Source organism: Fistularia commersonii, chromosome 17 (genome assembly GCF_037954325.1).
Source record: "Fistularia commersonii isolate RoL2024-O1a breed Wild chromosome 17, RoL_Fcom_v1.0, whole genome shotgun sequence".
NCBI classification, from domain to species: domain Eukaryota; kingdom Metazoa; phylum Chordata; class Actinopteri; order Syngnathiformes; family Fistulariidae; genus Fistularia; species Fistularia commersonii.
This window is the reverse complement of record NC_141300.1, coordinates 2,234,403-2,259,114: the sequence shown is the minus strand read 5'-3', so window position 1 is coordinate 2,259,114 and position 24,712 is coordinate 2,234,403. Positions and strand designations below refer to the sequence as shown.

Sequence of the window (24,712 nt, the reverse complement as noted above, 5' to 3'; positions counted from 1 at the left end):
GAAAACAAACGTTTACATTCCAGAATCATCCTCAAACTGAATACACGCTAAACTACAACGCTGCTTCAAAACACGCCTCAAAAGCGCAAAGAAAACCCGAGTTCTGCGTTTTCCCGCGGTCCCTGAACACCTCACGTACCGTAAAGCCTCGAATTGATGCGCAACGGAAAATAAACCTGCGACATCGACCCAGATTCCCGCAAGAACCCCCGCAGCGACGGTTGGCGTGCACGATTCTCTCCGTGAACTGTTCACCTTTTTCTTCTTCTTTCAGGAACAGGGATCACACACTTCCATCCAGGTGAGTTTGTATGTGTGTGCGTGTGTGTGTGTGTGAGACCTGCAGGTCGTGCAACGTATCCCGACGTCAAACACCGGCTAGAATTAGCTGGGATTCGTCCAAACAACGCTGTTTGGACGGGCTGCATAATATTCCTCATTTCTTCCATCCTGACATCATCAATCTTCCGTTAGCAGTCGCCCGGACAACCATGTTGTGTTATTACAGTGTAATAGCGTGTTAGCAAGCTTTGTAAGCACCTGCCGTTTATCTCCCTATTAATAGTTGCAGACGAACCTCGTCCTGTTTTGGGAATCTTGAGCGCGTGATCGATTTATTGGTAAACCGATATCGATCCGCCATTTGTTCTTGCATCCACTGAGGGTTCAGGACTTTTTAAAAAAAAAATATATATCCCCCCCTCCCCTGTTTTTCTCGTCACAACATCCTTGCGTAACAAGTTATTTCCGCCTCCACGATGAAATGCATGTTTCCTCCTCAAGGATCGAACAGTTATGACGGAGTAATAACACATTTCATGTGCTTTTTACGGCCTTATCTCTTGTAAATAAGACACTACCATGGGAGAGCTGGGTCACTCACCACCTTTGATACATAAAAAAATCATACAAATAGCACTTAAATGATGACACAAAGACAACTAGAAATCTGTGACACTGTGTCCAAATATACCTGGAAGTTTGCATTTCTATGATTTCCAAAGCGCAACGATAATCCTGGCCGGTTCCAAACCAGATCCGTCGCAAAATATCTAACATGGTTGGATGTTAACCTCTGTGGTTTTGTCTTTTCTGTGACCGATACAGAAGAAAATGGCATCTCAAATCCGTCAGAACTTCCACCAGGACTGCGAGGCCGCCATCAACAGACAGATCAACCTGGAGCTCTACGCCTCCTACGTGTACCTCTCCATGGTCAGAGCCACTCCACGCCGTGACGTGACGCCGCTTTCCCCTCAACCCGCCGGAGCTTCAAAAACTGATATTTTTGTCCCCTCCCTCTGTTTCAGGCGTATTATTTCGAGAGGGACGACAAGGCCCTGCCCAATTTCGCCAAGTTTTTCAACTCCCAGTCCAAAGAGGAGCGCGAACACGCGGAGAAGCTGATGTCCATGCAGAACCAGAGAGGAGGCAAGATTTTCCTGCAGGACGTCAGGGTGTGTGCTTCTACCTCCGCTACTGTCGAGCGTCAAACTCAGTCCGTTTGATGGTTCCGGGTTAATCGGAGTCACTCGCTTAGGCTGACCTGGGCATTTTGCGGCCCGTTTTGCTTTTTTATCCGGCCCGCCGAGCTATTTTCTTTGTAAATTCAATATTGATTAAAAATACTAAAAATATTCAAACACCTGATTTTTTTCCTTTCGTTTAATTTTGTGTGGATGATTTTATACAAAATAATATCAGTACATGTATATGATCATCAATGATTTTAAAGTTAAAATTAAGTGTCAAAAAATTAAAAATTTTTAAATTGCAATTTTAATTTTGTTCATATTACAATTGACACCCAGGTGGCCCGCATATAAAAATCAAATAAGAAATGTGGCCCGCCAGACAAAATAATTGCCCACCCCTGCACTTAGGTGATCCGGCTCATTCGAGTCATTGAAGAATGAATTTGTTTAAATAGCTAGATAACCTAAAACAACCAAACAAGGTGCAAATCAGTTCTAAGTTTACCCGAATTAAAATATATCAAATGTAAAATGCAAAATATACAAAAGTTTATATGTTGAATATACAAGAATCCTCTGAGTTCCAGTTCGTCCGCATGCGAGTCAGTAAACCGGTTCAAACGAATCACCCGATTCAGCAGTGTTTCCGGTTAGTCCACTGACTCGTTCAGTGAGCCCGCTCATCCAAATCATCTGATTCAGTAGCTTTTCCTGTGAGTCCGGTGACTCGAGCCAGTGAACCGTTTCAAATAAACGTTGAGTCCTCAGGGACTCCAGTGAGTCCGACGTCTGGCGGCGTGCACTCGTGCAGCAGCCAACCAGAGGACTCATAGGATCTGCGTTAAGGGAGACCTCCAGCTCGTGATTCGTGATTCACTGCAAAGATTTGAATCATCAGAAACTTGCCCAGCACCACTGCAGAATGTGTTTTAGTAATATTTGTACTCATTCCCTTTTTAAACGTCACTTTTTAACGTTTCGGTGATTTTTTTTTTTAAATACATTGTAGAGCAAGGTTATTTGTGCTGTAATTCCACATTAGTTACTGTTTGTAAGGACAAAATAAGCCTTGCAACTCCATGCCAGGAAGTTTCATCCGGTTTCCTTCTTTTTTTTTGTTGTTCAAATTAAGTCCAGAATAAAACGTGTGATTTTGTACCACGTGTGTTCCCACAGAAGCCCATTGTGTTATGTGTTGTTGTGCATCTTAGAAGCCCGAGCGGGACGAGTGGGGGAGCGGCCTGGAGGCGCTGGAATGCGCCCTGCAGCTGGAGAAGACCGTGAACCAGTCCCTCCTGGACCTGCAGAAACTGGCGTCGGATCACAACGACCCACACGTAAGCGCCGTAGACCGCACAAGTCGAGCCTCACCGTGACGCACTCGCGTGTGTTCATAGTACACTGCTCAAGAAAATAAAGGGAACACTTAAAAAACACATCCTAGATCTAAATGAATGAAATATTCTTATGAAATACTTTGCTCTTTACACAGTTGAATGTGCTGACAACAAAATCACACAAAAATGATCCATGGAAATCAATTGTATCAACCCATGGAGGTCCGGATTAGGAATCACACTCCAAATTAAAGTGTAAAAACAAACTCCAGGCTGATCCAACTTTGATGTAATGTCCTTAAAACAAGTCAAAATGAATCTGTGTTGCTTCCTGAGTGGACACTATGATTTCACACAAGTGTGATTGGCTTGGAGTTACATTGTGTTGTTCAAGTGTTCCCTTTATTTTTTTGAGCAGTATATGTCCACGCTATGATGTTGGAAAGTGATGTCATAAGGGGGAAGCAGAGTGGGCGGGGCTAAAAGGAGCTGCGACTCAATCCTGGGTGTGTCATAGTGGGTTATGTAGCTCCCCCCTCCGACCTGGAAAGTGTGTGAAAGGGGAAGCTGCATCCTGGCCCTGCACTGTGAAGGGGAAGCTGCAGGATCATGCAGACAGCAGAGGTCAGTGTCTGGCCGGAGATGAAGAACGGGAATGCGAGACTCACCGGGGTTGTTGTGTGTGTGTGTGTGTGTGTGTGTGTGTGTGTGTACCGCAGCTGTGCGACTTCATCGAGACTCACTTCCTGGATGAGCAAGTGAAGTCCATCAAGCAGCTGGCCGACTGGGTGTCCAACCTGCGACGCATGGGGGCGCCGCAGAGCGGCATGGCGGAGTACCTGTTTGACAAGCACACCATGGCTGAGGAGGGAAGCTGAGGCGGCAGCGGTGGCAGCGGTCGTCCCGTCCCCCCCCCCCAAAAAAAAAAAAGGATCACCTCTGCATGCCGGTCTGCCCCCTTCTGGCCGTGACTCGTACGGCGCTCAACACGTCCGTAGTTTCCAGTGGATCCTGTGCAGACTTTGCAACAACCGTAGTTTACGCTCTCCTCAAATGCATTCCATATTATTCCCGGTCACGCGGTCCAACTCCTCGCTTCCTTTTCTGTTCTTTTTCTGTTATGCCGCCGTCTCCTTCGCGTGGCGGCAGCTTCGGCACTGACGGCTTTAAATACGTGAAAGAGGCGAGGTTTTTAATGTAGGGTTCGTGAGTGAACGAATTGTTAACTAGCTGCGCGGGTAGGGTGAACCGAGAGAGTCGGCGGGTTCGCCGCGAACGGAACCCTCGCTGTAATCATGGCTCTGGAAGATAATAGTAAATAAAAGCAGCGACAAACACCATTTCAGTTTTGTCATTTTATTTTTTATTGAAAATGAATCACAATGTGACGCTCAGACTGATTGGCGGTGAAGGAAGTACTTCACTGATAACACTTGATTTGGTTCCACCGTGTGTGTGTGTGTGTGTGTGTGTTGTCAGTGCGGGGTGCGGCCTCAGTCCTGCTTCCTTCCTGCAGATGCCTTGCCAACGCCGCCGTCCACCAGGACGCCCAGCAGGTCCCCGTCGGCCAACGAGATCCCGGAATCGTTAGGCGAGTTCTGCTGATTGGCTTCCTGCTGCGCGGACGACGAGGCGGGAATGGCGCCCGGCCCGCCGCCGGCGCCCCCGCCACTTACTCTCACGCCGGCGCCGAAACCCCCGTGGCTGGGGAAACTGCCAAGGCTTGCGCCGTTGCACAGACCGCCCACCGTGCTAGCGCTTGCTGCGTTGATGCTACCGGAGCTGCTGCTGGGATTACTGGGATTGGTCGGTGCCGCCGGGCGAGATGGCGGGGTGAAGGAGAAAATCCGTTCCCCCGCGCTTCCCGTCGCCCGGGCGCTGGGAGGCCCCGGCTGGGCGTCGGCTGACGGCAGGGTGTCCAGGGTGAGGCGCGGCGGGCGGCGGGAAAGCAGGCCCTGCGCGGGCCTGAGCTTGGAAATGGGGCAGAGTTGGGGCAACGGGTCGGGGAAGGAGAAGGCCGGGGCGCCGGGCGCCGCCTCGCCGTCCTCGCTCAGCCAGGGGAACGCCGACGACGGCGGCGGTAGGTGGTTGGGGGTGTCGGGAGGCAGCAGCTGTGAGCCCAGCAGGGGCGGAGCCAGGGAAGCGCAGCTGCGATCCCATTCGTTCTGAGTCCGGCGGGCGGGGCGTGGGCGGGGCACGGCGGGCGGCACGCAGTGGATGGGAGTCTGCGGGCAGCTGTAGAAACCCGGCCTCTCGTACAGCGGCATGGTGGAGAAGGCGTAGTCCTGGTCCCGGTCCTGGTTGAGGGGCTGGCGGGCCTGGCCGGCGCCGGACGCCGCCTCCGGGTGCAGGTAAAGAGGGAAGCGGCTGAGCGGCGCTCCAGGGCGGCGCCGCAGGAGGGAAGCCCGCGAGGAGCGGGGGAAGTTCGGGGACTGGACGCCGAGGAGGCGGCCCAGACCGCCGAGCAGCGGCGTGGAATAGTTGGCCTCCTCGTTCTCCTTAATCTGTCCCAGGTTGGACTGGAACTCCATCTCCTCCTTGGGGATGCTGCAGAAGACCAAACGGATGCTCGCGTGATGCCGCCGAGGACCTCCGAGAAGGTACGACGACGACGACGACCCAACCTGATGTCCAGCGCTGAGCCCATGAAGGAGGGCTTCCGGTGCTCGGCGCTGGCGGCGGTGTACGGCGGCCGCGGTTCCGACTCGTTCCAGTACATGTCCCTCTCCACCAGCGGCACGCCGTCGAACATCTCGTCCACCGACAGCAGGGACACCTGCAGGTTGCGATCGATGAGCCAGTTGGTCTCGAAGTCGTCGTCGTCTTCGCCGAAGGGATTGATGAGTTGCTCGGCGACCTGAGAAGAAGAAGAGGGTGCGACATGAGGCGAGGAGCTTCCTGGTGCGGGGAACGCCAGGCCCCGACGGCGGGTACCTTCAGCCAGCCCACGTAGAAGAAGAACTGCAGCAGGGTGAAGACGGGAAGGTAGAAGTCCAGGTCGTGGCCCGGGTATCCCTGAGCCGGGTCCAAAAACTGGCGCCCGATCAGACAGGCCAGGAAGAAGCTGTAGACGGCCACCGTCACCACCTGGAGGACCAAAGATATATCTGGTTGCCACGGTGGTCGTCGGTTTTTAAGGCCGGATTTCGCGTCTGGTTGAGATTCAGTGTGAGATGATTGATTTAAGAGGTTCGTGAGACAGAACCTGGACAAGCTGCTGCTCCATAATTCAAACCCCTGATCTGAAGGGGGTGGAGATGAACCCGTTGATGGGCTCCCCAGCCTGAGCTGGGAGGAGAAGAAGAATTTAGAGTACACTCGGTGCTGATGGTGTGCACAAAGTGGTGCTACACCCCAAAACAAGCAGCAGCTTGTCCAGCTTGCTGGAGAAGATATCTTTATTCAGATGGTTGTCTCATGTCTCGGAGGTACAAACCACAGGACCTGAGTGTAGACCAGAGGCAGGCTGATCCAGTCGTAGCCGTACAGCTTCATGCACTTGGACCGCAGGCTATTCAGCTCCTGGATGGCGAAGAAGGAAACAAGACCGGGAGGAGGGTTTGAGGAGGATCTGGAGGCCGCGGGTTGAGGACCACCCGCGTAGACCCACCGTCAAAATGGCGGTGAGGGCCACGTCGTTGTTGATGCGGCCCTCGGTCCGGGCCCTCAGCGCCAGGCTCACGAACCACATGCACGGGACCCAGAACTTGTTGTGAGGGGAGGGCAGGTCCTCCAGGTTCTTCAGCTCCTCGGACGTCATCAGACCTGGCGGGGGGGGGGGAGCAGAAGGTCCTGATGTCACACTAGACCAAAGGTCAAAAGGATAGGATCGTTGACGAAGGCGGGGCTTAACCTAGACGGGACAGCTGTCAATCAAAGAGCCACAAACTGAAATAGCCAATTTAGAGTCGTCAGTGGACCATGCTTAGAATCCATACAGGAGAACACGGAGAGAAATCACAGAGATAACCAAAGCAGGAGAACCTGAGGAGAACTCCGGAAGGAGAACATGGAGGGAAACCAGGCAGAAGAACCCGGAGAGAACACACACATAGAGAACATGGCAGGAGAACATGGAGAGAACCTACAGAAAGAACTCAGACAGGAGAGCACGGAAGCACAGATACTGCTGGATAGAGAACTAACTATGTTGTTGTAACCAAAAAACTTCTGTGGGGAACCCCATCACGCCGTTCTCCGGCGAGAACATCCTGGTTCTCCATGATACCATCATTTCCTGGATTAAAACCTCATTAGAAGAGATTTCTTTATTCCTAGTTCTCCGGCCGGGGGGGGGGGGGGGGGGCGTTTAAGCCCCACTTGTTTTTGCGGTTCAGGTCCGGTTGGCCGCCAGAGCCCACTTCTTAATCTCAGCTGTTATATCACAACGTTCACCCGAGGAACGTCCAAGAGCTCAGGAACCTGAGCCGGAAGTGCAGTGCAGGTGCGGGTCCCCTACCCGCCTGGACCAGGTGCTCCATGGTGGGAAACCTCTTGTAGACGGCCGTGCTGACCGACCGGTAGATGAGCACGCCGGAGAGGTTGGCGTATCGCATCAGCGAGCGGCGGGTCAGCCTGGCAGCCTCGTCGGCGCCGCGGACGTGGCCGCCGACCAGCGCCGCCAGCCGGTCCGGCCACGGGACATTCTCAAACTGGCCCCACCAGCGAGACACCACCAGGGTCACGTAGAAACCTGCAGGAGAAACCGTCCATCGCTCATTATCAATCGGCTGATTTTGAGACGGACGCGTAACATTCACCGGACACACATCGGGACAACGCGGGGTCTCCAACGTACTTCCAAGGAACCCCATGCAGACATGAAGGAGAACACTGTGGGAATCCAACGGGACACTCACCCAGGACGAAGGACACGGGGATGAGCTCGGCGTAGCGGTCGCAATACATGGACAGCTTCTCGAACAGCCGCTTCTGCTCGTCGTTTAGCACGAACCTGGGAGAAGAAGCAGAACAGCGGTCGTATCTCCTGCTCGCTCCTCCGGGGTCGTGCAGAGGAAGGGCGGGCGGCCCACCTGTACACCACGCTGAAGAAGTAGTAGAGGATGGTGAAGATGATGAGCTCCCTGTACAGGAGCTTGTAGATGCTGCCCTTCCAGCGCAGGAGCAGGTGGAAGAAGGTGCCGAGGCCGGCGTCCGCCACCCTGCGAGAGTAGGTGACCGTCATTGCTGCTGCTAGCTGGCCGGCTTCCCCGCTGGTGTCGTCCTGACATGAAGGAGGGCGGATCGTCACGGGAGATCGTCAGATACGGTCGAGTTTTCAAAAGTTTGCACGTGTTCGGGTCAACGAAACCCAACGCTGGCTTGCCGCAGGAAATCCAAACGTCCGGCCATCGCGGCCTCCAGGGGGGAGAATGGTGGAGAAAAAGAAGCAGGGAAGAAAAAAAAAAGAGAGCAAGAGAGAGAGAGAGGGCGAATCCAACACCTCCGGTCACTTGATGTCTTAATCTGTGTGCCGTAACAAAGCTGCATTGTGGAGGATAATCTCAGCAAATCGCCCGCCGCCGTCGCTCGCAGATGCCGGATGTGGCGGAAATGGTGAAATGTGACCATCCAGAAACTTATCGCGCCGATTAAACGATTCACCGGAAACCTGCTCTTTATTTGGATATCTGAGTTCCAACGTTCATCCAAGAGGCGATCGGCCTCATGTCAGGTTGTGTCGCCTCCTTCCGCTGCCCCGCACGCCGCCCCCTCCTGGAAGAAATGTGCACAAGTGAGCTGTTATCAACCAAAAGGCGTTAGCGATTAACCCTTTCCGGCCGGAGCACCCGGCCGAACTCGCTCGGAGGGATCGGGGACGAGACCGCGAATCGGCTTCGGGGCGACGCGGGTGAGTACGTTTAGACCGGCGAGGCGTCGCAGAGGCCGGAGAGCCCATCGGCGGGAAACGTCAAAAGAACGGCATTCCTGCGAATCGACGGGGTTGAAAAGAAAGGCACTTTTACGCGGTTACTCATTAACGCCGCAATGGTTGAGCGGATCGTTCGGTCTTCTCCGTACTCCCAGATGCTCGCAAACGTCACTATCCATGGAGGCTTTCGAGGGAATTCACAGCGTCCAGATCTCCTCGCCGCCAGCCGCTGAGGTGTCCTCGGGCCCGGCGTACGAAGTCCTCAGAGCCGGTAAATCCGGGATAGCGGTGTATTCCTCTGCGGTCTTCTTCGGGACGCCTTCGCCCAGGAGGGAGACGACGTGCGCGGTGGGAAGGTGAGCACCGGCTACCCCGTCACCTATGCACGTGGAAAACGTGTTGGGTAAAAAAGGTGGAGGCTCTCCGCGGGTTCATTTCTTTATCGAATGGAATGGGAAAACAATGCCAGCTAGCTTGCTAGGTTAAACGCGGTGTTGTTCATATGCTGCGTTCGTGCACAAAGTTAACAGCCGTGCATGAACCTGTTGAGCGGTGAAATTTCCCCCGGGACAAGGCCCCCTCCTTCTCCTCCTCCTCGTAGGTGTTAGCCGCCCAGTAGACGTCCTCGCTGAGACTCTCTACGCCCGGGAATCTCAGGTGGATTTTTCCCGAGGAGCGGATTCTCCGCCGCTTGACGTAGTACCTCCAGCTGAGGAATCTCTGAGAATATTTGTGTGGCAGGAAGTGTCATGGTGGGACTATGCCAACTGAGAACATTCGGCTTCCGGTTTCAGATCCAGACATGCAGACGCCTCTCGCTAGGCTTTCCGGCTAACATGTAAATGTTCTTCGGACGTTCAGATATTTCCTTTTGTTTATCGCCGTCCTCTTGTCGCTGGCCGTCACACACTTTATGGACCTCTTAAACCTGCTGCTCCAGGCGTTGGAGGTGCTCACCCTAACCCTAAATACGAGTATAAATATAAGCTAGGAGACACATACTGTGTAAATAGAAGAAACAACAACAGCAAGGATAAAGATAAATAACAGAATGAAACAAAACAACAAGGGAAAAATTGGATAAGCAGGGCGAGAATGAAGTGACAACAACAAGGATAAAAAATAAATAGATAGCGGAATCTGCTTTTCGCAGATGATGTGGTTCTGTTGGTTTCACTGGGCCATGATCTCCGGAGAGACCGAGACCACGGTGCTCTACCGGAAACGGGAGGAGTGGCCACTCCGGCCCGGGGAAGAGATCCCGCCCCGAGCGGAGGAGTTCAAGTATCTCCGGGTCTTGTTCACGAGCGAGGGGAGGATGGAACGGGAGATGGACAGGTGGATCGGTGTGACGTCTGCAGCGATACGGTCTATCGTGGTGAAGAAGGAGCTGAGCCAGAAGGTGAAGCTCTAAATTTACAGCTGGATCCACCTACCCTCACCTATGGTCACGAGCTGTGGGTGGTAACCGAAAGAACAAGATTGCGGACCCGACCGGATAACCGGTGGAAGATGGCTGGATTTGTGATATGATATGTGAGAATGAGTGAGGTAGTGATGGCCCAGATGCACCTGCGGCCGGTCAGAGTCGTGCGCCGTCCAGACTGCTGTTGCCCAGTCTGATGCAAAGAAGCATCTGAAGCGTTCAGTTCTGGGGTCGGGATGAACTGTCAGCTGAACGAGCTGCCAATAGGCCACATCTCATCGTGCCGGGGGTCGGAAGGATGGTCAAGGATCGCTCCCCGATTTGTCCTTCGCCCTCCCCGCCGCCACCGTTTCAACCTTAGTCTAAACGGGCTTTCCTCACCAGCTTGTTGAGCCTATTGACCTGATACACACCAGCACGCTGTAACACAAAGCGGAGCGCATAAAGTTCTCTGTGCATCCCAGAATATCTCTAGGGTGCCGACCCTGCACCCCTGCAGCTATTGAAAGGCATGCAGGTTCAGGTGTGCAACAGCTGTCACTCACCATCACCTCTTGTTTTATTTATTTATTTATCTATTTATTTTTTTTAATCAAAAACCTTAATCATCTGTGTGCACTTTTATCAACCCGGTTAAAACCGTATTAACCGGATGGTTTCCGGTAAAAGAGTGAGTCTCCATCACGTGACCCGGGGGGGGTGGGCAGAGACTCTAGCCGGTTGCCGGAGGACCGTCGGCGGAAATTTACCTTCTTCTTTTATTTGTTATTTTTGTTTTTTAATACCGGGCTGGAAAAGTACACAGGGAGTACTCTCGGCCGCCCCGCCCCGTCCCGTCCCAGCCGCTCCTTCGCCGTCATCGGTTGCCGACGTCAGCGTCCGCCGTCCGCATTCCTCCGCCGGCTGTGATTTATTTAAAAAACCGCCGGAGAAGCTAACTCTTAGCTTCTCCGCAGAAGCCCGTATTTTTCCCAAAACAAAAACAAACAAAATAAATAGACAAACAAACCGACAATAACAAAAAAACGGACGGCGGGCGGACAGTGGAGACAGTGGAGGGGAGAAGTTGACATCCCACGGCCGTTTCTTCTGTCCCGGACGCGGGCAGGGTAAGGACGGACACCGGCCATAACTTCTTTTAATATTAAATATAAAGTTAAGCTAATGAGCTAGTTTAGTCTAGCTAGCCTAGCCTAGCTTGACAGTAGCACCTGACTGCGGCGTTAATCTCGCGACCACCCGTTGAGGGACCGCGGGATTTCGAGGGGGGACCAGTCGGGATCTGGACGTAGAGGGGACCCTGTGCTCCGGGGCCCCCGTCGGTTATTAGTGAAGATTAATTTCATATTTTCATGTCAAATAAATAAATATATTTCAGTGCCGTATCCAGGACATTCCATGAGTTCCACGGTGCCTGCTGAGTAGTAGAAGACCAACATAGACTCAAGTAGACTTGTCCATATTTTGTCATATATATGTATATATTATTATCACATATAAATACATTAATTCATTTCTTTACGAACAATACCTCAATGTGAATTATGCTTTGGATTCACTTTTCAGACAAAGTCCTGTTTCTGCTCGCCTCCCCTCATTCCTGCTGTAATTTTTCTTTGACATCGCACGGTCGTGTAGTTGCCTTAAAATCAACACATTTAATAGTGCTTTCACCTCTACGACTAAAAAGACATCCAGAAGATGTGCATGCAAAGCCAGCGGTTCAAATCAGGACTTGTTTTCTTTTTTGTTGGCGGAACTCCAGCCAGGGACGTCAGGATGATGTGGTCTGTCTCTCACAACCTTTAGCTTACTTATAACTGTTTGAAAGGGGAAAAGACGAGCGGAAGGAGCATATTAGTTTCGGACCAAATACGAGATAACGAAGAAGCCGATAATTACGCAAGCTGGTGGTTTAACAGTATTTCACCTAATCTAATTTTTCTTTTTTTGACTGCCTGTTTGTGATTCCTTGAAGGTTGGTAGATCTGGATCCAGAGCCAGAGCCCAGACTGGAGGGGGGAGGCCAGGATGGGCCCAACACAGGCAACGACCACGGAAGCTTTTCCCGGCTCCGGCGATCCTCGCTGGAAATCAGGGGAAAAGAAATCCGTGAAAAGGGGTCGGAGATCCTCAGTGAAGAGCTGGATGCTGCAAAGAGGGTGTTGTGACCTACTTTACTTTTAACAAATACTCACAAACAAAGCACAGTGGCCCTGAAAGCACAGACTGTCAATGTAGTAGTCTTTTGTTAGAATGGCCTGTGACCTCTTTTTTTCTTTTCTTCCCTTAATCTCAGGAACTGAAACTAAAAGACAAGGAGTGTGAGCGTCTGTCGCAGGTCAGGAACCAGCTGGAGCAAGAGCTGGAGGAACTGACCGCCAGTCTGTTTGAGGTAAACACTGTTCCAGCTGCTGTAGGAAGGGTCGGGGCCTACAGGACCCCAAAAGACCCTTTTCAGCTCAGTCCTACCCCCTGGTTTTGTTGGGAATTGCACATATCTGTGCATGACAAAACAGGTTAAGGCCTGAATGATGCTCCGCTGAAGCCACATTCCTCACGGAAGCTGCGTGGCTTCTCTAACCTGTTTCTAAAGGCTGCTGTAGAAAGCAAATACCGTTAGATGGTAATTTCGCAGACAGGCTCCCTAAATCGTTCATGCTAATTACATTAGCCATCTATGTAGAAAGATGTTGCTGACAGGTCTTTCACAGGAATGGATCTCAGTGCTTCCATTGACCCCTGGACTTCAGGAGGTGTATTGTACAGAAGTGCTGCCTATGCGACCTTTGATCAGAGCTGTCAAGGCCACGGTCCAGACCTGACAACCGATATTAGTAGTCTAACACGGCGTCTGCCCTCATGTCCGATATCCGATATTTATTCGCGACAGGAAGCGCACAAGATGGTTCGTGAAGCCAATGTCAAACAAGCAGCGGCAGAGAAACAGCTGACGGAGGCAAAGGGGAAGGTGGGTGAATCATTTCTGATCCTCCACTCAAAAAGGACGTTTCTTAATCTCTCTTTCAATAATGGCTCCTCGGTGTCACACTTGACTGTTTCTAAATCAAGCCTTCATTTCTCTACTAAGTATCCTGCTATTTTGAGAGGTTTTAGAACAATGCTGCGTCAGTAATTGGACGGAAATAGCCTTTTTATTTGAAGGCTTAGATATTAAACCGGACTTTCATCCCTCCCTCTAATCTGACTGCCGGTTCTTGTTTCCGCCCGTAAGATCGACGTTCTGCAAGCAGAAGTGACGGCCCTCAAGACCCTGGTGCTGACGTCCACCCCCTCCTCACCAAATCGCCAGCTCCATCCACAGCTGCAGGCTGCAGGCACCAGAGGAGCGCACAAGAAAATGGGAGGACACGTTCGCAACAAGAGTGTGAGCGACACGTTCTCATCGGTGCCTGGAAAACCAGAACCTTCTGCGCTTCCGGTCCAGCCTTTGGCCAAAGAGGACCGCGAGGTAACACAAATTAGATGGACTTTCCTTTTGTCAGCTCGGACTTGCCGGTCTGCTTTCACTTCCTTATTTCCTCTGTGCTTCTCCTTTGTGCAGGGGAAAAGTCAGTTTCCCCTCCGTGGCTTCTGTGTCTTCTAACATTTTCACTTATTCCTCATTTCTCCGTCTAATCCTTCAGCCTGCTGTTCCCGCTCTCCTCTCTCTGATTCTCTGCTTGGTTCCGGGCCATTTTACCGGTGTCACCTGTAACCCTTACTGGCAGGAGCAGGGGGCGGGGCGAGGGTCTCACGCCAAACAGGTAACGGTGTCTCGTCACCCCGAGAATGGATGTGGTAGTCGGTGGAAAAAAAAACACATGACAATAAAAGTGTGAGGGTGACGCGGCGGTGCAAGAAGAACCGCCTGGGTTCGAGGGTTCTGCCTTCATTCTCCGTTTTCTCCCGCCTGGGTTCTCCCCAGGTTGTCCATCTTCCTCTCGCAGTCCAAAAACAGTCAGCAGGTTCATTGAAGCCTCTGAACTGTCCATTGTTGTGAATGGTTGGATGTCTGTATGCGTGGCCCTGTGACTGACAGCTGGCCCATCCAGGTGAAGCTCCGCCTCTCGCCCCAGTGTCCGCCGGGCTCAGTGAGTGTTTATTTTCTCTTGACAGATGGACTCCGTTCTGTATGCAGAATTTCTACTGTGGAAAGAACACCCGAGTCTGGATCGATCCTCCTCCTTCATGAGCCGGATCTACAGAGAGGACATCGGGCCCTGCCTCTCCTTCACGAGATGCGAGGTCAGGAAGAAAAGAATGGAAACTAAGAAACAAAACAACTGAGATCGGAGTCAGATGCATGTTCAACGTAGGCCAGGCGTTTTAATGGATTGAGCAAAGGCGGTGAATGTCTCGTGTAAACGTACAGGTTCGGAGTGTTTTATTTTTTCATGATTTTTTTTTTCGTCTGACGTCTTCCAATTACTAAAACTCCACACGGTGTGACACCTCAGCCTTCTTTGAGGGTGATATTGTGTCCAAACACATTTGAATTAGACCCAAATATCAGCCTGTTTATTTATTGACCACTTTATTTATACCTCCCAGCAAAAACATGGTAACTGTCCCAGATCATAAATCGCATTATGAGGTCCCATTTTCAAATAAAGCTGATTTCTCTCAAAGTCACACAAAAGTCCCCCAGTAAGACGATCCAGCGAAGGAGTGAGAGACACTCAGCGCTTCAAGCTGAAGCCAGAGCTGCTGCGTCATGCTGCTGAAGCTAACGCGGCCCCCGCTGTCCACAGCTCTCCCAGCTGGTGCAGACCGCCGTGGAGAACAACTCCCTGACCATCGAGCCGGTGGCCATGTCGGTCTTACCGATGGTTAAAGCCTCGGCGATAGAGTGCGGAGGCCCCAGGTGAGATATCTTGTTCAGGAAATAACAAATCCGGCGGTCTTTTCCCCTCGTCGCCTGTGGCTCCACAGAAAAGTCACCTTCATTTCTGGGGTTCTTTGCTGTCCCATTTATCTGAGGGGTTTCAATCACTGGGCACATTTGTTTAATCACTGTCTGATTTTATTTCTTTTTTTCTTTTTTGTGGTACATAAATCTATTTTCAGTGGCTGTAGGGCAGCAGTAGAGACGTAAGTCCTCCTAGGAACCACCCGTTTGAGCTTTTCACTAACACCAATCACCGCAGCATGAAACAAAATTTGCCTCCCCGGCTCGCAAAATGTCGTCGGCTAACTAAACACTTATGTTCAAAACCAAACGGAGCCGGACGAGGCTCTGCATGAGTGTGTGACCTCTAACCTCTTCCTCCTACGTCGCCTCACTTTCTCTGATCTCGCATCTGTTGAACATCCTCCCTCTCTGTCTGACTCAGGCCTCAGTGTTACGACTTAAGCATACGCGATTTAAGATCCAACATCCAGTTCAAGACTGTTTGCTGAAGATTTCATCCGCAACCGGTGTTTTCTCTGCATTTAGAAAATGTGCATTGAGCGGCATGACACGGGCCTGCAGACACCGGATCAAACTGGGCGACAAGGGAAGCTACTACTACATCTCTCCCTCCAGCCGAGCACGGGTAACTGCTTTATTCTTATCATTATATGGCTGGGCAGCGTGCTGTGACTGATTCCACTTCAGTGTGTCTTACTGAGTTTCAAAAATGCAAACATTTTTGCGGAAAAGTAGAATGAGTCGGCGAGAAATCGCTCAAGAAGTCAACACAAAAATCAAGATGGCTCAGAATAAGAAATAATCAGCAGAGTCTCTCTTATCTGCCAGAAAAGTACTGCTTATCTGATTTGTCAAATAAATACTGACGTTTCCACCTCACCACTGCAGAATAGCCTGCGCAAGTTTAGCTGCCAGGATATTTGCAACACCACAAATCCAGCCCAAAGGCACCTCTCTGGACCATATCTAATATTCGGAAGGTCATTTTGACATGTGTAACACCTGGCCATGCAGGTGAACGTGACCTCTCCCATTGTAATTCCAGATCACTGCTGTTTGCAATTTCTTTACCTACATCCGGTACATCCAGCAGGGCCTGGTGAGAACCGATGGTAAGTCCACGATCGCCCCTCCCGCGCCCCTTATCTCCTGCCTTTGGCTCCACAAACACCTGTTCTCTGTGTTGCGGTCCAGCGGAGCAGATGTTCTGGGAGGTGATGCGTCTCCGCAGAGAAATGACCGTGGCCAAGTTAGGCTTCTACCTCACCGAGCAGGGCTAGAGGAGGCCCTCTGGACCGGACGGCACCGGCACCGGATCCGGCCCAGGCCGTGTCGGTTGTGGAAACAGGTGTCGCCTCCGGAGGTTTTTTTTGTTTTCTTCTCGGGCTTCAGTGCTGCAAAGAATGGTCCATCTTCTGCATAAGCTGCATTCAGACTCTTAGAAGAAGAGCAGCGCGGCAGGATAGAAGTAGAATCCCTTTGCTTTTTCTAGATTTCTGAAATCTATTTTCACTCCGACATCCGGCTGTGTGTTCCCCAGCTGCGGGGGAGCAGACCAAGCTTTTCAATGTGAGCTCTGCAGCCGCTCCACAGCTCACGTCCCTGCAGGAGATCGTCGCATCCTGTTCCAGACAGGCGTCTGTTCGTACCTCGAGAACCTCAAACTTCACACGGGTGTCTGTCACCGAGTCTTCGTGAGTCGCTCAGCATCCTGGTGGCAGGCCTTACCAAAACTTTTCATTTTCAAAAAAACAAAACAAAAAAATGCTGACAAACATTTTTTCCAGTTGCAGGTGTTTTCAGCACAGCCTTAATTTTCCTCACACACTTGCGCAATTCTATGTCAGAATGACAGGAAGCCTTCTTTAGCGATCACTACCCAGCTATCGGGATACGGGGTCGTGATTGGAAGTTTCCTCCGAACAAACGTGTCGGCTTTATCGTGTAGTTGGTAAAGCTTTATTTCAGGCATTATGAACTGTAGTTTTGCACGTAAGCCATCGAGTGTAAGCACACGCCGTATAAGCCATAAGCATGCATGAATGCAGAAACACAGCCAGGTCATGCAGGTTTACCTCATAGTATAGATGTCTTTATCGCTAATCGTCACATTTTCTGAGGAACTATTTTGAAGATGAAAATGAAGAATATTGAGAGCCAGAAAGTGCAATAACTGCTTCTCAGCCTCATCTCAGGCTTTGAGCTGCCTTGACCTCGGTGTACCCACTATTGTCTTCCGGTGTAAACATGCCATTAAAAGTCCAGGTGCAGCAGCCTGACAACTCCACCTTTGTCTAGTCTGCGTGTGTGTGTGTGTGTGTGTGTGTGTGTGTGTTTGTGTGTGTGTGTGTTTGATATTTTGGGATCTGGAGTAGCTGCCTTACAAGCCTAGGGGTTCAGGGCCTTGGACCTTGTCTGTGTTAATGGTCTGTGTAATCAATGATTTCCCAGGTGGATAATGAGTAGACCCCTGGGTCGGTGAGGTCATGTGTTCAGGTGTGAAGGAGGGAAGACGGGCTGCCATTGAGGCTTTTTAAAGCAGTTTAGGGTTCAACAGTTGCCACCGACAGAGAGTAGCGCTCATAAACCCCGAATAATGTTACAGCCAAGTCAGAAAAGGTGTATTGGGTTACTGTGCGGCCCAGTGAAATGACAGCTAAGGTTGGAACAGGATTCTCAGGAGATCATTGAATTTTTTTTCAATTTTTATTTTTACAATTTTTACCCTTTTGCATGGTTCAAGTTCCTCTGAACGTTTTAAACACAAAGACGAATTAAGATGAAAAAAAAAATAAAATAAAAAAAACAAAAATGATTTTTTTTGGGGTGGGTTTAACTTTTCCCTCGACAACATCTGGCTCTGCCTAGTTCTCCATTCTTGGGGAAATATCTGCAGGAGAAAAGCGGTGATTGACAAATCTACTCAGTTGCGCGTCGGGTCACTTTTCCAAATGCGACCATTACCTGCGACAACAGGTGGTGACCATCGGCAACAGGGCGGCTCCACCGAGCACCACAATCACCACGGTGACCACGGCGGACAGCGAGGAGGGCTCTGGAGCAACACGTAGGTCAGGATTGGAGCGCTCTGCTTTAAACCGTAGGTGAGCATCTGAGCGGGTCCGAACCCACCTGAGCAGGTGAAGGAGCCGGGGAGGTTGCGACACTCCGTGTTCTGCGGGCAGGCGGGAACCTGCTCCTCACATTCGTTGATGTCTGCAGCAGTCAAGGTGAGAATCACACTGAGGACCACATCCAGTACAGGTGTTCTCATTCTTATCATTCAGTGGAGTTATTTTGAAGTTCGGGACGTCGGAAACGGCTGCAGATATTACGGATCGATCGCATTCCATGCTGAACATTGACTGATAGTACACTGCTCAAAAAAATAAAGGGAACACTTAAAAAACACATCCTAGATCTAAATGAATGAAATATTCTTATGAAATACTCTGCTCTTTACACAGTTGAATGTGCTGACAACAAAATCACACAAAAATGATCAATGGAAATCAATTGTATCAACCCGTGGAGGTCTGGATTAGGAATCACACTCAAAATTAAAGTGTAAAAACAAACTCCAGGCTGATCCGACTTTGATGTAATGTCCTTAAAACAAGTCAAAACGAATCTGTGTTGCTTCCTGAGTGGACACTATGATTTCACAGAGGTGTGACTGACTTGGAATTACATTGTGTTGTTCAAGTGTTCCCTTTATTTTTTGAGCAGTATATTTATTATTTACAGGAAGCAAAAATATCGTGTGCGGGTGTTATTGTAATGCCCAATCTGGCCACAAGAGGGCGCCATCGCGCAGTGTTTCTCTGACCTCTGCATGACTTCAGCGATTCGAGTGTGTGTGTACCTCTGCATGTGGGAGGGGATGCGCTCCACTGCCTCCGGGGGGCGTCGCAGCTGAGAGACGACGCACCGTGCAGCCTGAAGCCTGCACGACACTGGTAGAGAACCAGGGAATCGCAGAGCAGCGAGTATCCCGACCGGACCCTGGGTATCAGGCCGCAGCTGGGATCTGAAAGGGAGTGCAGGGCGGAACGGTGAAAAACACACACCCGCTTGCCAACGGCTCACCTGCGTCGGGCTCCTTCCAGGGTGCGAGATCCAGGCGGGGGAGGAGAGGGTGGGAGCAGGGCAGCATGTCCTCGGGGCCCTCCGTGAGGGAGAAGGGGTCCAGGGGGACGCGGTGGATGTGGCTGTTGTCACAAATGATGCGGGACAGGGAGACGGCGCGAAGCTGCCCTCGCTGCCGGGCGCTGAACACCCCCTCCCGCTCCCACCAAAACCTGCGGGACAAAATTCAGCGTGTCTTCTCTTGACCGTGACACTGATTCCGATCATTCCTCACCTGTCCCCGTCCCTCAAGGCTCTGAACTGTCTGGCCAGGAGGCAGCACAGCAGCGGGCCCACTCGGGCCCCCGCTACCGCCGGCTCGGAGATGGCGCCCACCCACAGGTCGATGTTGAGCGGCGTGCCGTACAGGAGCTGGAGTTTGTCGGCCAGCGTCCGGTTGCCAAGGACCTCGGCCAACTCCGCGGTGGTGTTTGGGACGGAGAGGCCGCAGAACCTACGCCACCCGCCGTAACCTGGTTAGGTAGGGACGGGTTTCACTGTTGATCTAAAACAAGGTGTTGCACGTCGAAGGGTCATCTGGCAGGCCGGTACCGGGCAGGCCGTGATCGCGGCCCCTCTGTAGGTTGAGGGCGGCGAGGTCCAGCGGCATTCCCCCCTGCGCTTGGAACAGACGCTCCGTCAGCTCCTCCACCATCATCTGGCCGGGGGTCTGCAGCTTGGCAGGCGACAGCAGGAGGCCCCGCAGCACCGGGTCAATCCCACCTGAGCGAGAAACAGTCAGCTGACCCGGCGGCGTGCGACGGCGCTGCGCTACATCGCCAGCGGCGCAACTTACCCTCCTGCACAACTCTCCAGGAGGCGAAGAGCGAGCGGTGCAGAGGCAACGGGGGATGCCGTGGGTCGGGGGCGTATCCCGGCCCCAGCCTGGACACCACCGGCCGCACCGTGACGTGGGCGAAACGAAACGCGGCGGTGGCAAACACGTTAGCGATGCTGGGATCCACGCCGGGGTCGTAGCCCGCGTAGGGGGGCAGGCGCCGGGCTGTGGTTTCCTCACCGAGAACCCGCGGCAGGTAGTGTCCCCATGTGAGGACCTGAGGGCCGGAGGGGACGGGTTAGATTCGACGCGCGTCCCGGCTGCTCTGGGATCCGGGTCCTACCTGGTGGACGGCTCCCATGATCTTGCGAGCCTCCTGATAGAGGGTGTCGGGGCTCCAGTGAGGATTGAGGAGGTGCAGCTCCTCGGCCAAGCGGTTGTGCTCCCGCAGGAACAGGGTGTGCAGGGCGACCATTCCCAGGTGCTCATTGGCTCTGGAATCCCCTGCGAAATGTCAGACGTGAACACCCGCCCCGCCTATATCCCCGAAACCCGGTCACCCACCCGCTTGGAAGCAGGACGTGGTGTTCTGCGGCGGCGCCGATCTGCCTGGCCCTGGCGTGGTGGCGTTCCGCGGGCCGCAGGGGTCCAAGTGAGCCTGCTGGCGGGGCAGGAAGGGCATGTAGGCCAGCTCGTGGTCCGTATGCTGCAGGTTGAGGGCCATGGCGCCCAGAGAGGAGGAGTGGTTCCGCAGCGCCGACGCCTGGTCGTCCGAACTGCCGTACACCATGCTGGCGTCGACGAACGACGTGATGGCGTTGAGTTGCTCCCGCCGGCGGATCGGCGGAACACCGTCGACGCAGCTCGGAGCGGAACGGAAGAAGGGCATGCAGGTCTGGACGCCTCTGCGGGGGTCTGAAGGTGGGATCTGCGGAGACGGTGAGGGGGGAGATATTAAGTCAGCATGCTGAGGGTCGGGATTGATGTTTGCAGGTCATCGTGGAAGAAGAACGCAAACAAAGATGGTGGATTTGCATGGATATGGATCCTGCCAGCTGTGTGTGTTTAGACATGCGGGCTTTGCAAATGTCTGCCTCTGATGGGTTTGTCTTGCAAACTATCTGATTTCAGGCCGGATCGCCTGCCTCCTGTTGGTGCCAGGTGAGTCCAGATGAGCCACAACATGAGGTCACGTGCACTGCAGGTGCACTATAATTGCAAGAAACACGGTTCAAATCTCAGTACGCCTTATTTTTCACACTATAAGGCGCACTTAAAATCCTTAAATTTACTCAAAAATCAGCCGAGCGCCTTATGTATTACATTACATTAGATTACATTACATTCGGCAGACGCCTTTATCCAAAGCGACTTACAATAGAGGACATAAGGACTGCAAATAACACTTGCAAATACAAGGATGAAATACATGTATGAATTCTTGTTGCGCTTCCTGACCTCCAACCAATTTTATGCGGTGCACTGCGCTCAAATATCTGTCAAAATATTCTAGTGGGACTCCGGTAGCCGCTCCGGTTGATTGATTGTAGGATTTTTCCCACTTGAAATGGGGACGTTGTATTTAAGTCAGTTGTTCTAAACACACAGTAACTTCTGGTGTGATAAACCAATCAAAGAACAGTTCCTAGTACGCTTACCGCCGCCACTTTTTGTGATAGCGATACTGTGCTTCAACAGAACATTACTGTACATTTGTGTGTATGAGGATCCTGTTAAGAGACACGCTAATGAAGCGGATTTCAAACTCAAGGCTGTCAGTCACGCAGTAGATGATGAAAAAAGCGGCTGCGAAAGATTTAGAAATGAATGAAACAATGGTACGGAAAGTGGAGGAAGCAAGCAGATGAACTGCACCAAGTAAAGAGGAGTTTCTGAGGGAACAACTACAGTTAGAGGACAAAATTGTACGACTGAATAAAGTTCGACTAAACTGATTTTATGTTTTATCACGCGCCTTATGTATGGAAATGGACCCGTTCATTGATATTGCGCTTTATTATCCGCCTCACCTGGATGGGGAAGCAGGGCGTGTCCCGGCTGCAGGTGTGGGTGCAGTCGGCCCCCGTCCTGAAGGCCGCCGTGCTGGAGCTCTGAGGCGTCAGCACCATGTCGTGGTCGATCCACTGTCCCCACTCCACTAGCAGGTGGGACAGCGTGGAGTCCAGCGAGATGTTGTCGTTGCGGGTGAAGAGCACCCCCTGGGACACGGCGCGCACCTGCACGCCACAGGTGTTGAGGTCGAGGACACACAGAGAGAGGAAGGGGGGAGTTTGTGAAGGTCTTACCGGGGGCAGGGTAGCGTTGTGATAGGTGTGTGTGGGGTCCCAGCCACGGGGGGCCCCCCACTCGTCCTCGTACTCCGGGGGCAGCCAGCGGGAGTAGGGGGTGTTCGCAGCCCCCCAGCTTGGATTGCGCCTGCAGGGGACAGATGGCGCTGCAGGAGGATCGCCGAGACCGGACGTACCGCCGCTGCCATCGCGCTCACCTGTTGTTGCACTCCCCGGTGGCGGAGCGGTAGCGCGTCGACAGGCAGTCGGTGCTACAGCTCGGGGTCTGCAGCTCCGCTCGGCAGCCGGAGCCCTGCTGCAGGGCCTCCATGTCCATGGGGCTCATGAGCTCTGATGGTGCGGAAATACCGGAACACTGTCAGCCCGAACCGGTCAGAACACACACACACACACACTCACACTCCATCGCACTCCATTGTGTAGAATGACGTCACTTGTTTTTGAACTTGGTGTCGTCGCTTTAGCTAGGCTAATAGCGAGGGGCTAATATTTGAGCTAACTTTAAGCAAACGTTCAAGCAAATGGCTATTAAAGCGAACCACAAATGTATATAAATTTACTTTTTTTCGCTAGTTAAGATAAGTTTCCATGGCTGTGTGGTGGCAGGGCGTGTTCCCGCTCAGACCACGGTTAAAACAAAACAAAACAGAAACGAATAAAACAAGCTAATGTAACGGCTCCAAGGGTGTTAGCTTAACCATGACGTCATTCCTCTTTCTCAGTCCATCATTTTTTTTTCCCCTCCCACTTTTAACCATCATAATATTTTCCATTTGGCTACTCCTGTTAGTTATTCAAATATTTCATTTGTGATTTTATTTTGGTTTTATTTTGGGAGAAACAGCGCCACAGCGACTTCTGCTCCGCACCGTTGGGGTCAGGTTGCGCCATGGTGTGCGTGTAGACCATCTCCCTTATCAGTTCCACCGTGTTATCCAGCAACTCCGCCGCCCGGATGTGGCTCCTGGTCCGGCTTTCGCTCTGCTTGAACTGGGCCAGCAGGTCCGTGGGCCGCAGGGCCCCGTCCGACAGGGACTTCTTCACCCTGCAAACAATAATCCCGCGGATTATTGTCCGGTTCCGGCCTTGGGCTGGGCACCCGAGGGTTTGCGTACCTCTCCCTGGTGCGGGTGTAGGCCGCGTCGGTCAGCTCCATCGCCCTCTGAAGGGCGTCCTCCACGAACCCGGAGCCTGTGGCCGGGGGGCCTGGGGTGCAACGGAGGCGATTAGACCCAAGGTGGTGGGTTCGGCGCCGACCGGCTGTGATCCTTACCTGGGGGGCCATCGGATGCTCGGCCGGTGCCGGGAAGCAGGAGCAGGGAGAGGGTCAACCACGGGAGGAAGGGTGGCGGTCCATTAAAAGACACCCCCAGAAGGTGCGAGAAGAGGAATGAACCTGGGCTCGCCGGGAGCGCCGCATCCACGCAGTTGTGCCCCGACACGCTCATCGCTCGTGCCCGTCCGTCCCCGACCCTGCAGGTGTGTGTCGGGCCTATTTATACCCCCCCCCGAGGGCGGCAGGTATGTGCAGAATCCCTTTATCGGCGCTCCGGTGACAGGAGCGCACCTTCAAACGGCCGAGACTCCGCCCCCTCCCGAAACCTTTTTAACCCCCCCCACGATGAAAAGGACCTGTCATGCAACTGCCATTTCAAATTAATGAAACACTTGTGGAAATTCCACCGGTGACAAAACACCCAGTCTGAGGATCAGGAACATTTTAACATGTGCTTTTATTATCAAACTGTACTTTATATCTTTATATTTATAACTAATTAGGCATTTGGTAATCATGTCCCGCAGGTTAATCCAGGAATAAATCTCGTTGAGAGCCGAGCTCTGCGAAAGGTAGATGATTTGGTGAAAAAAAAAATTATTTCAACAACAAATAAATACCTCGCTTTTATACTTGTAGCTGCTCCAGGTGGTATTTGTCATCATTACGCAATATTTTATATTGGATTGCACATGGTAATAACAAATAATTTCAGTTTGCACACCGTAAACTGCACTTTTAAGATATCAGTCTGGACTCTCTCAACTTGCACATAGATTTCTCTACAGTTTATATCTCGTTACGATATACTTATCATTTATTGTTTTTTTTCGCTACCTATCTGGCTTCACTGTGGAAACCAAAATAGGAACGTCATTGTACGTGGAAACATGTTTCCAGAAATTGAATCTGGAATAATCATGGTGATACAATCAAAATAATATCAAATTCATTATAATAGCGTCCTGCATTGCAGGGGCCGTTCTGGCTCACAAAAAGCAGCTGCTGTTATTAGAAAGTCAAACATTCGTCAGCGGGGATCCCCTCCATACCTGACGCCGCCCCGTCCCTTTGATGCCCCAGGTGCGTGATACCATCGCGCCCCGTTTCATTAGCTCCTATTTAATACCAAGCGCCTCGTGCACTGGCTGACGAACGGTGAAAATAGAGAAGGGTCTCGGGAGCTGTGAGTGTAG

At 51.9% G+C, this 24,712-nt stretch overlaps 4 protein-coding genes across 7 annotated transcripts; 2 read left to right on the top strand and 2 right to left on the bottom strand.

Annotated features, from left to right (window-relative positions):
• Positions 1–142: 142 nt before the first annotated feature.
• On the top strand, positions 143–4,152 carry fth1b (ferritin, heavy polypeptide 1b). Its single transcript, XM_086162897.1, has 5 exons — positions 143–301; positions 1,108–1,215; positions 1,311–1,457; positions 2,687–2,812; positions 3,532–4,152. The coding sequence occupies exons 2-5, from the start codon at positions 1,114–1,116 to the stop codon at positions 3,688–3,690; spliced, it is 534 nt and encodes a 177-aa protein (XP_086019023.1). The 5' UTR covers positions 143–301; positions 1,108–1,113; the 3' UTR covers positions 3,691–4,152.
• A 7-nt stretch (positions 4,153–4,159) lies between these two features.
• Positions 4,160–8,379, bottom strand: best1 (bestrophin 1). The gene is made up of 8 exons (XM_086162859.1): positions 7,846–8,379; positions 7,672–7,766; positions 7,272–7,505; positions 6,423–6,577; positions 6,257–6,334; positions 5,747–5,899; positions 5,437–5,669; positions 4,160–5,359 (listed from the first exon to the last, which is right to left on the bottom strand). Exons 1-8 carry the CDS (start codon positions 7,995–7,997, stop codon positions 4,306–4,308), a joined length of 2,154 nt encoding a protein of 717 aa, XP_086018985.1. The 5' UTR covers positions 7,998–8,379; the 3' UTR covers positions 4,160–4,305.
• Positions 8,380–8,598: 219 nt separating this feature from the next.
• On the top strand, positions 8,599–17,312 carry rab3il1 (RAB3A interacting protein (rabin3)-like 1). 4 transcript variants are annotated; one of them, XM_086162877.1, is made up of 13 exons: positions 8,599–8,663; positions 8,840–9,040; positions 12,089–12,272; positions 12,410–12,505; positions 13,004–13,081; positions 13,346–13,582; positions 13,758–13,877; positions 14,230–14,358; positions 14,865–14,977; positions 15,181–15,204; positions 15,551–15,650; positions 16,071–16,137; positions 16,220–17,312. In XM_086162877.1, exons 2-13 carry the CDS (start codon positions 8,862–8,864, stop codon positions 16,303–16,305), a joined length of 1,413 nt encoding a protein of 470 aa, XP_086019003.1. In that variant the 5' UTR covers positions 8,599–8,663; positions 8,840–8,861; the 3' UTR covers positions 16,306–17,312. The 4 variants fall into 4 exon arrangements, with proteins under 4 accessions (XP_086019003.1, XP_086019005.1, XP_086019004.1 ...); XM_086162879.1 differs by lacking the exon at positions 13,758–13,877; XM_086162878.1 differs by lacking the exon at positions 15,181–15,204.
• A 539-nt stretch (positions 17,313–17,851) lies between these two features.
• Positions 17,852–23,688, bottom strand: epx (eosinophil peroxidase). The gene is given in 16 exon segments (XM_086163663.1): positions 17,852–17,915; positions 17,990–18,080; positions 18,158–18,241; positions 18,891–19,055; positions 19,115–19,326; positions 19,389–19,626; positions 19,706–19,876; positions 19,950–20,208; positions 20,275–20,435; positions 20,496–20,859; positions 21,962–22,168; positions 22,238–22,367; positions 22,438–22,570; positions 23,110–23,293; positions 23,295–23,446; positions 23,514–23,688. Coding segments are annotated over 16 exon segments (2,784 nt in total). The 3' UTR covers positions 17,852–17,857.
• Positions 23,689–24,712: the final 1,024 nt, after the last annotated feature.

Excerpts from the sequence above, each read along its gene's own strand:
- fth1b (XM_086162897.1), top strand. The coding sequence starts at position 1,114 with ATGGCATCTCAAATCCGTCAGAACTTCCACCAGGACTGCGAGGCCGCC. Across the intron at positions 1,216-1,310 it reads CCTACGTGTACCTCTCCATG|GCGTATTATTTCGAGAGGGA; the intron begins GTCAGAGCCACT and ends CCTCTGTTTCAG. Across the intron at positions 2,813-3,531 it reads CGGATCACAACGACCCACAC|CTGTGCGACTTCATCGAGAC; the intron begins GTAAGCGCCGTA and ends TGTGTACCGCAG.
- best1 (XM_086162859.1), bottom strand. The coding sequence starts at position 7,997 with ATGACGGTCACCTACTCTCGCAGGGTGGCGGACGCCGGCCTCGGCACC. Across the intron at positions 7,767-7,845 it reads TTCTTCAGCGTGGTGTACAG|GTTCGTGCTAAACGACGAGC; the intron begins GTGGGCCGCCCG and ends TTCTTCTCCCAG. Across the intron at positions 6,335-6,422 it reads CCCTCACCGCCATTTTGACG|GAGCTGAATAGCCTGCGGTC; the intron begins GTGGGTCTACGC and ends TTCGCCATCCAG.
- rab3il1 (XM_086162877.1), top strand. The coding sequence starts at position 8,862 with ATGGAGGCTTTCGAGGGAATTCACAGCGTCCAGATCTCCTCGCCGCCA. Across the intron at positions 9,041-12,088 it reads ACGACGTGCGCGGTGGGAAG|GTTGGTAGATCTGGATCCAG; the intron begins GTGAGCACCGGC and ends GATTCCTTGAAG. Across the intron at positions 12,506-13,003 it reads TGACCGCCAGTCTGTTTGAG|GAAGCGCACAAGATGGTTCG; the intron begins GTAAACACTGTT and ends TATTCGCGACAG.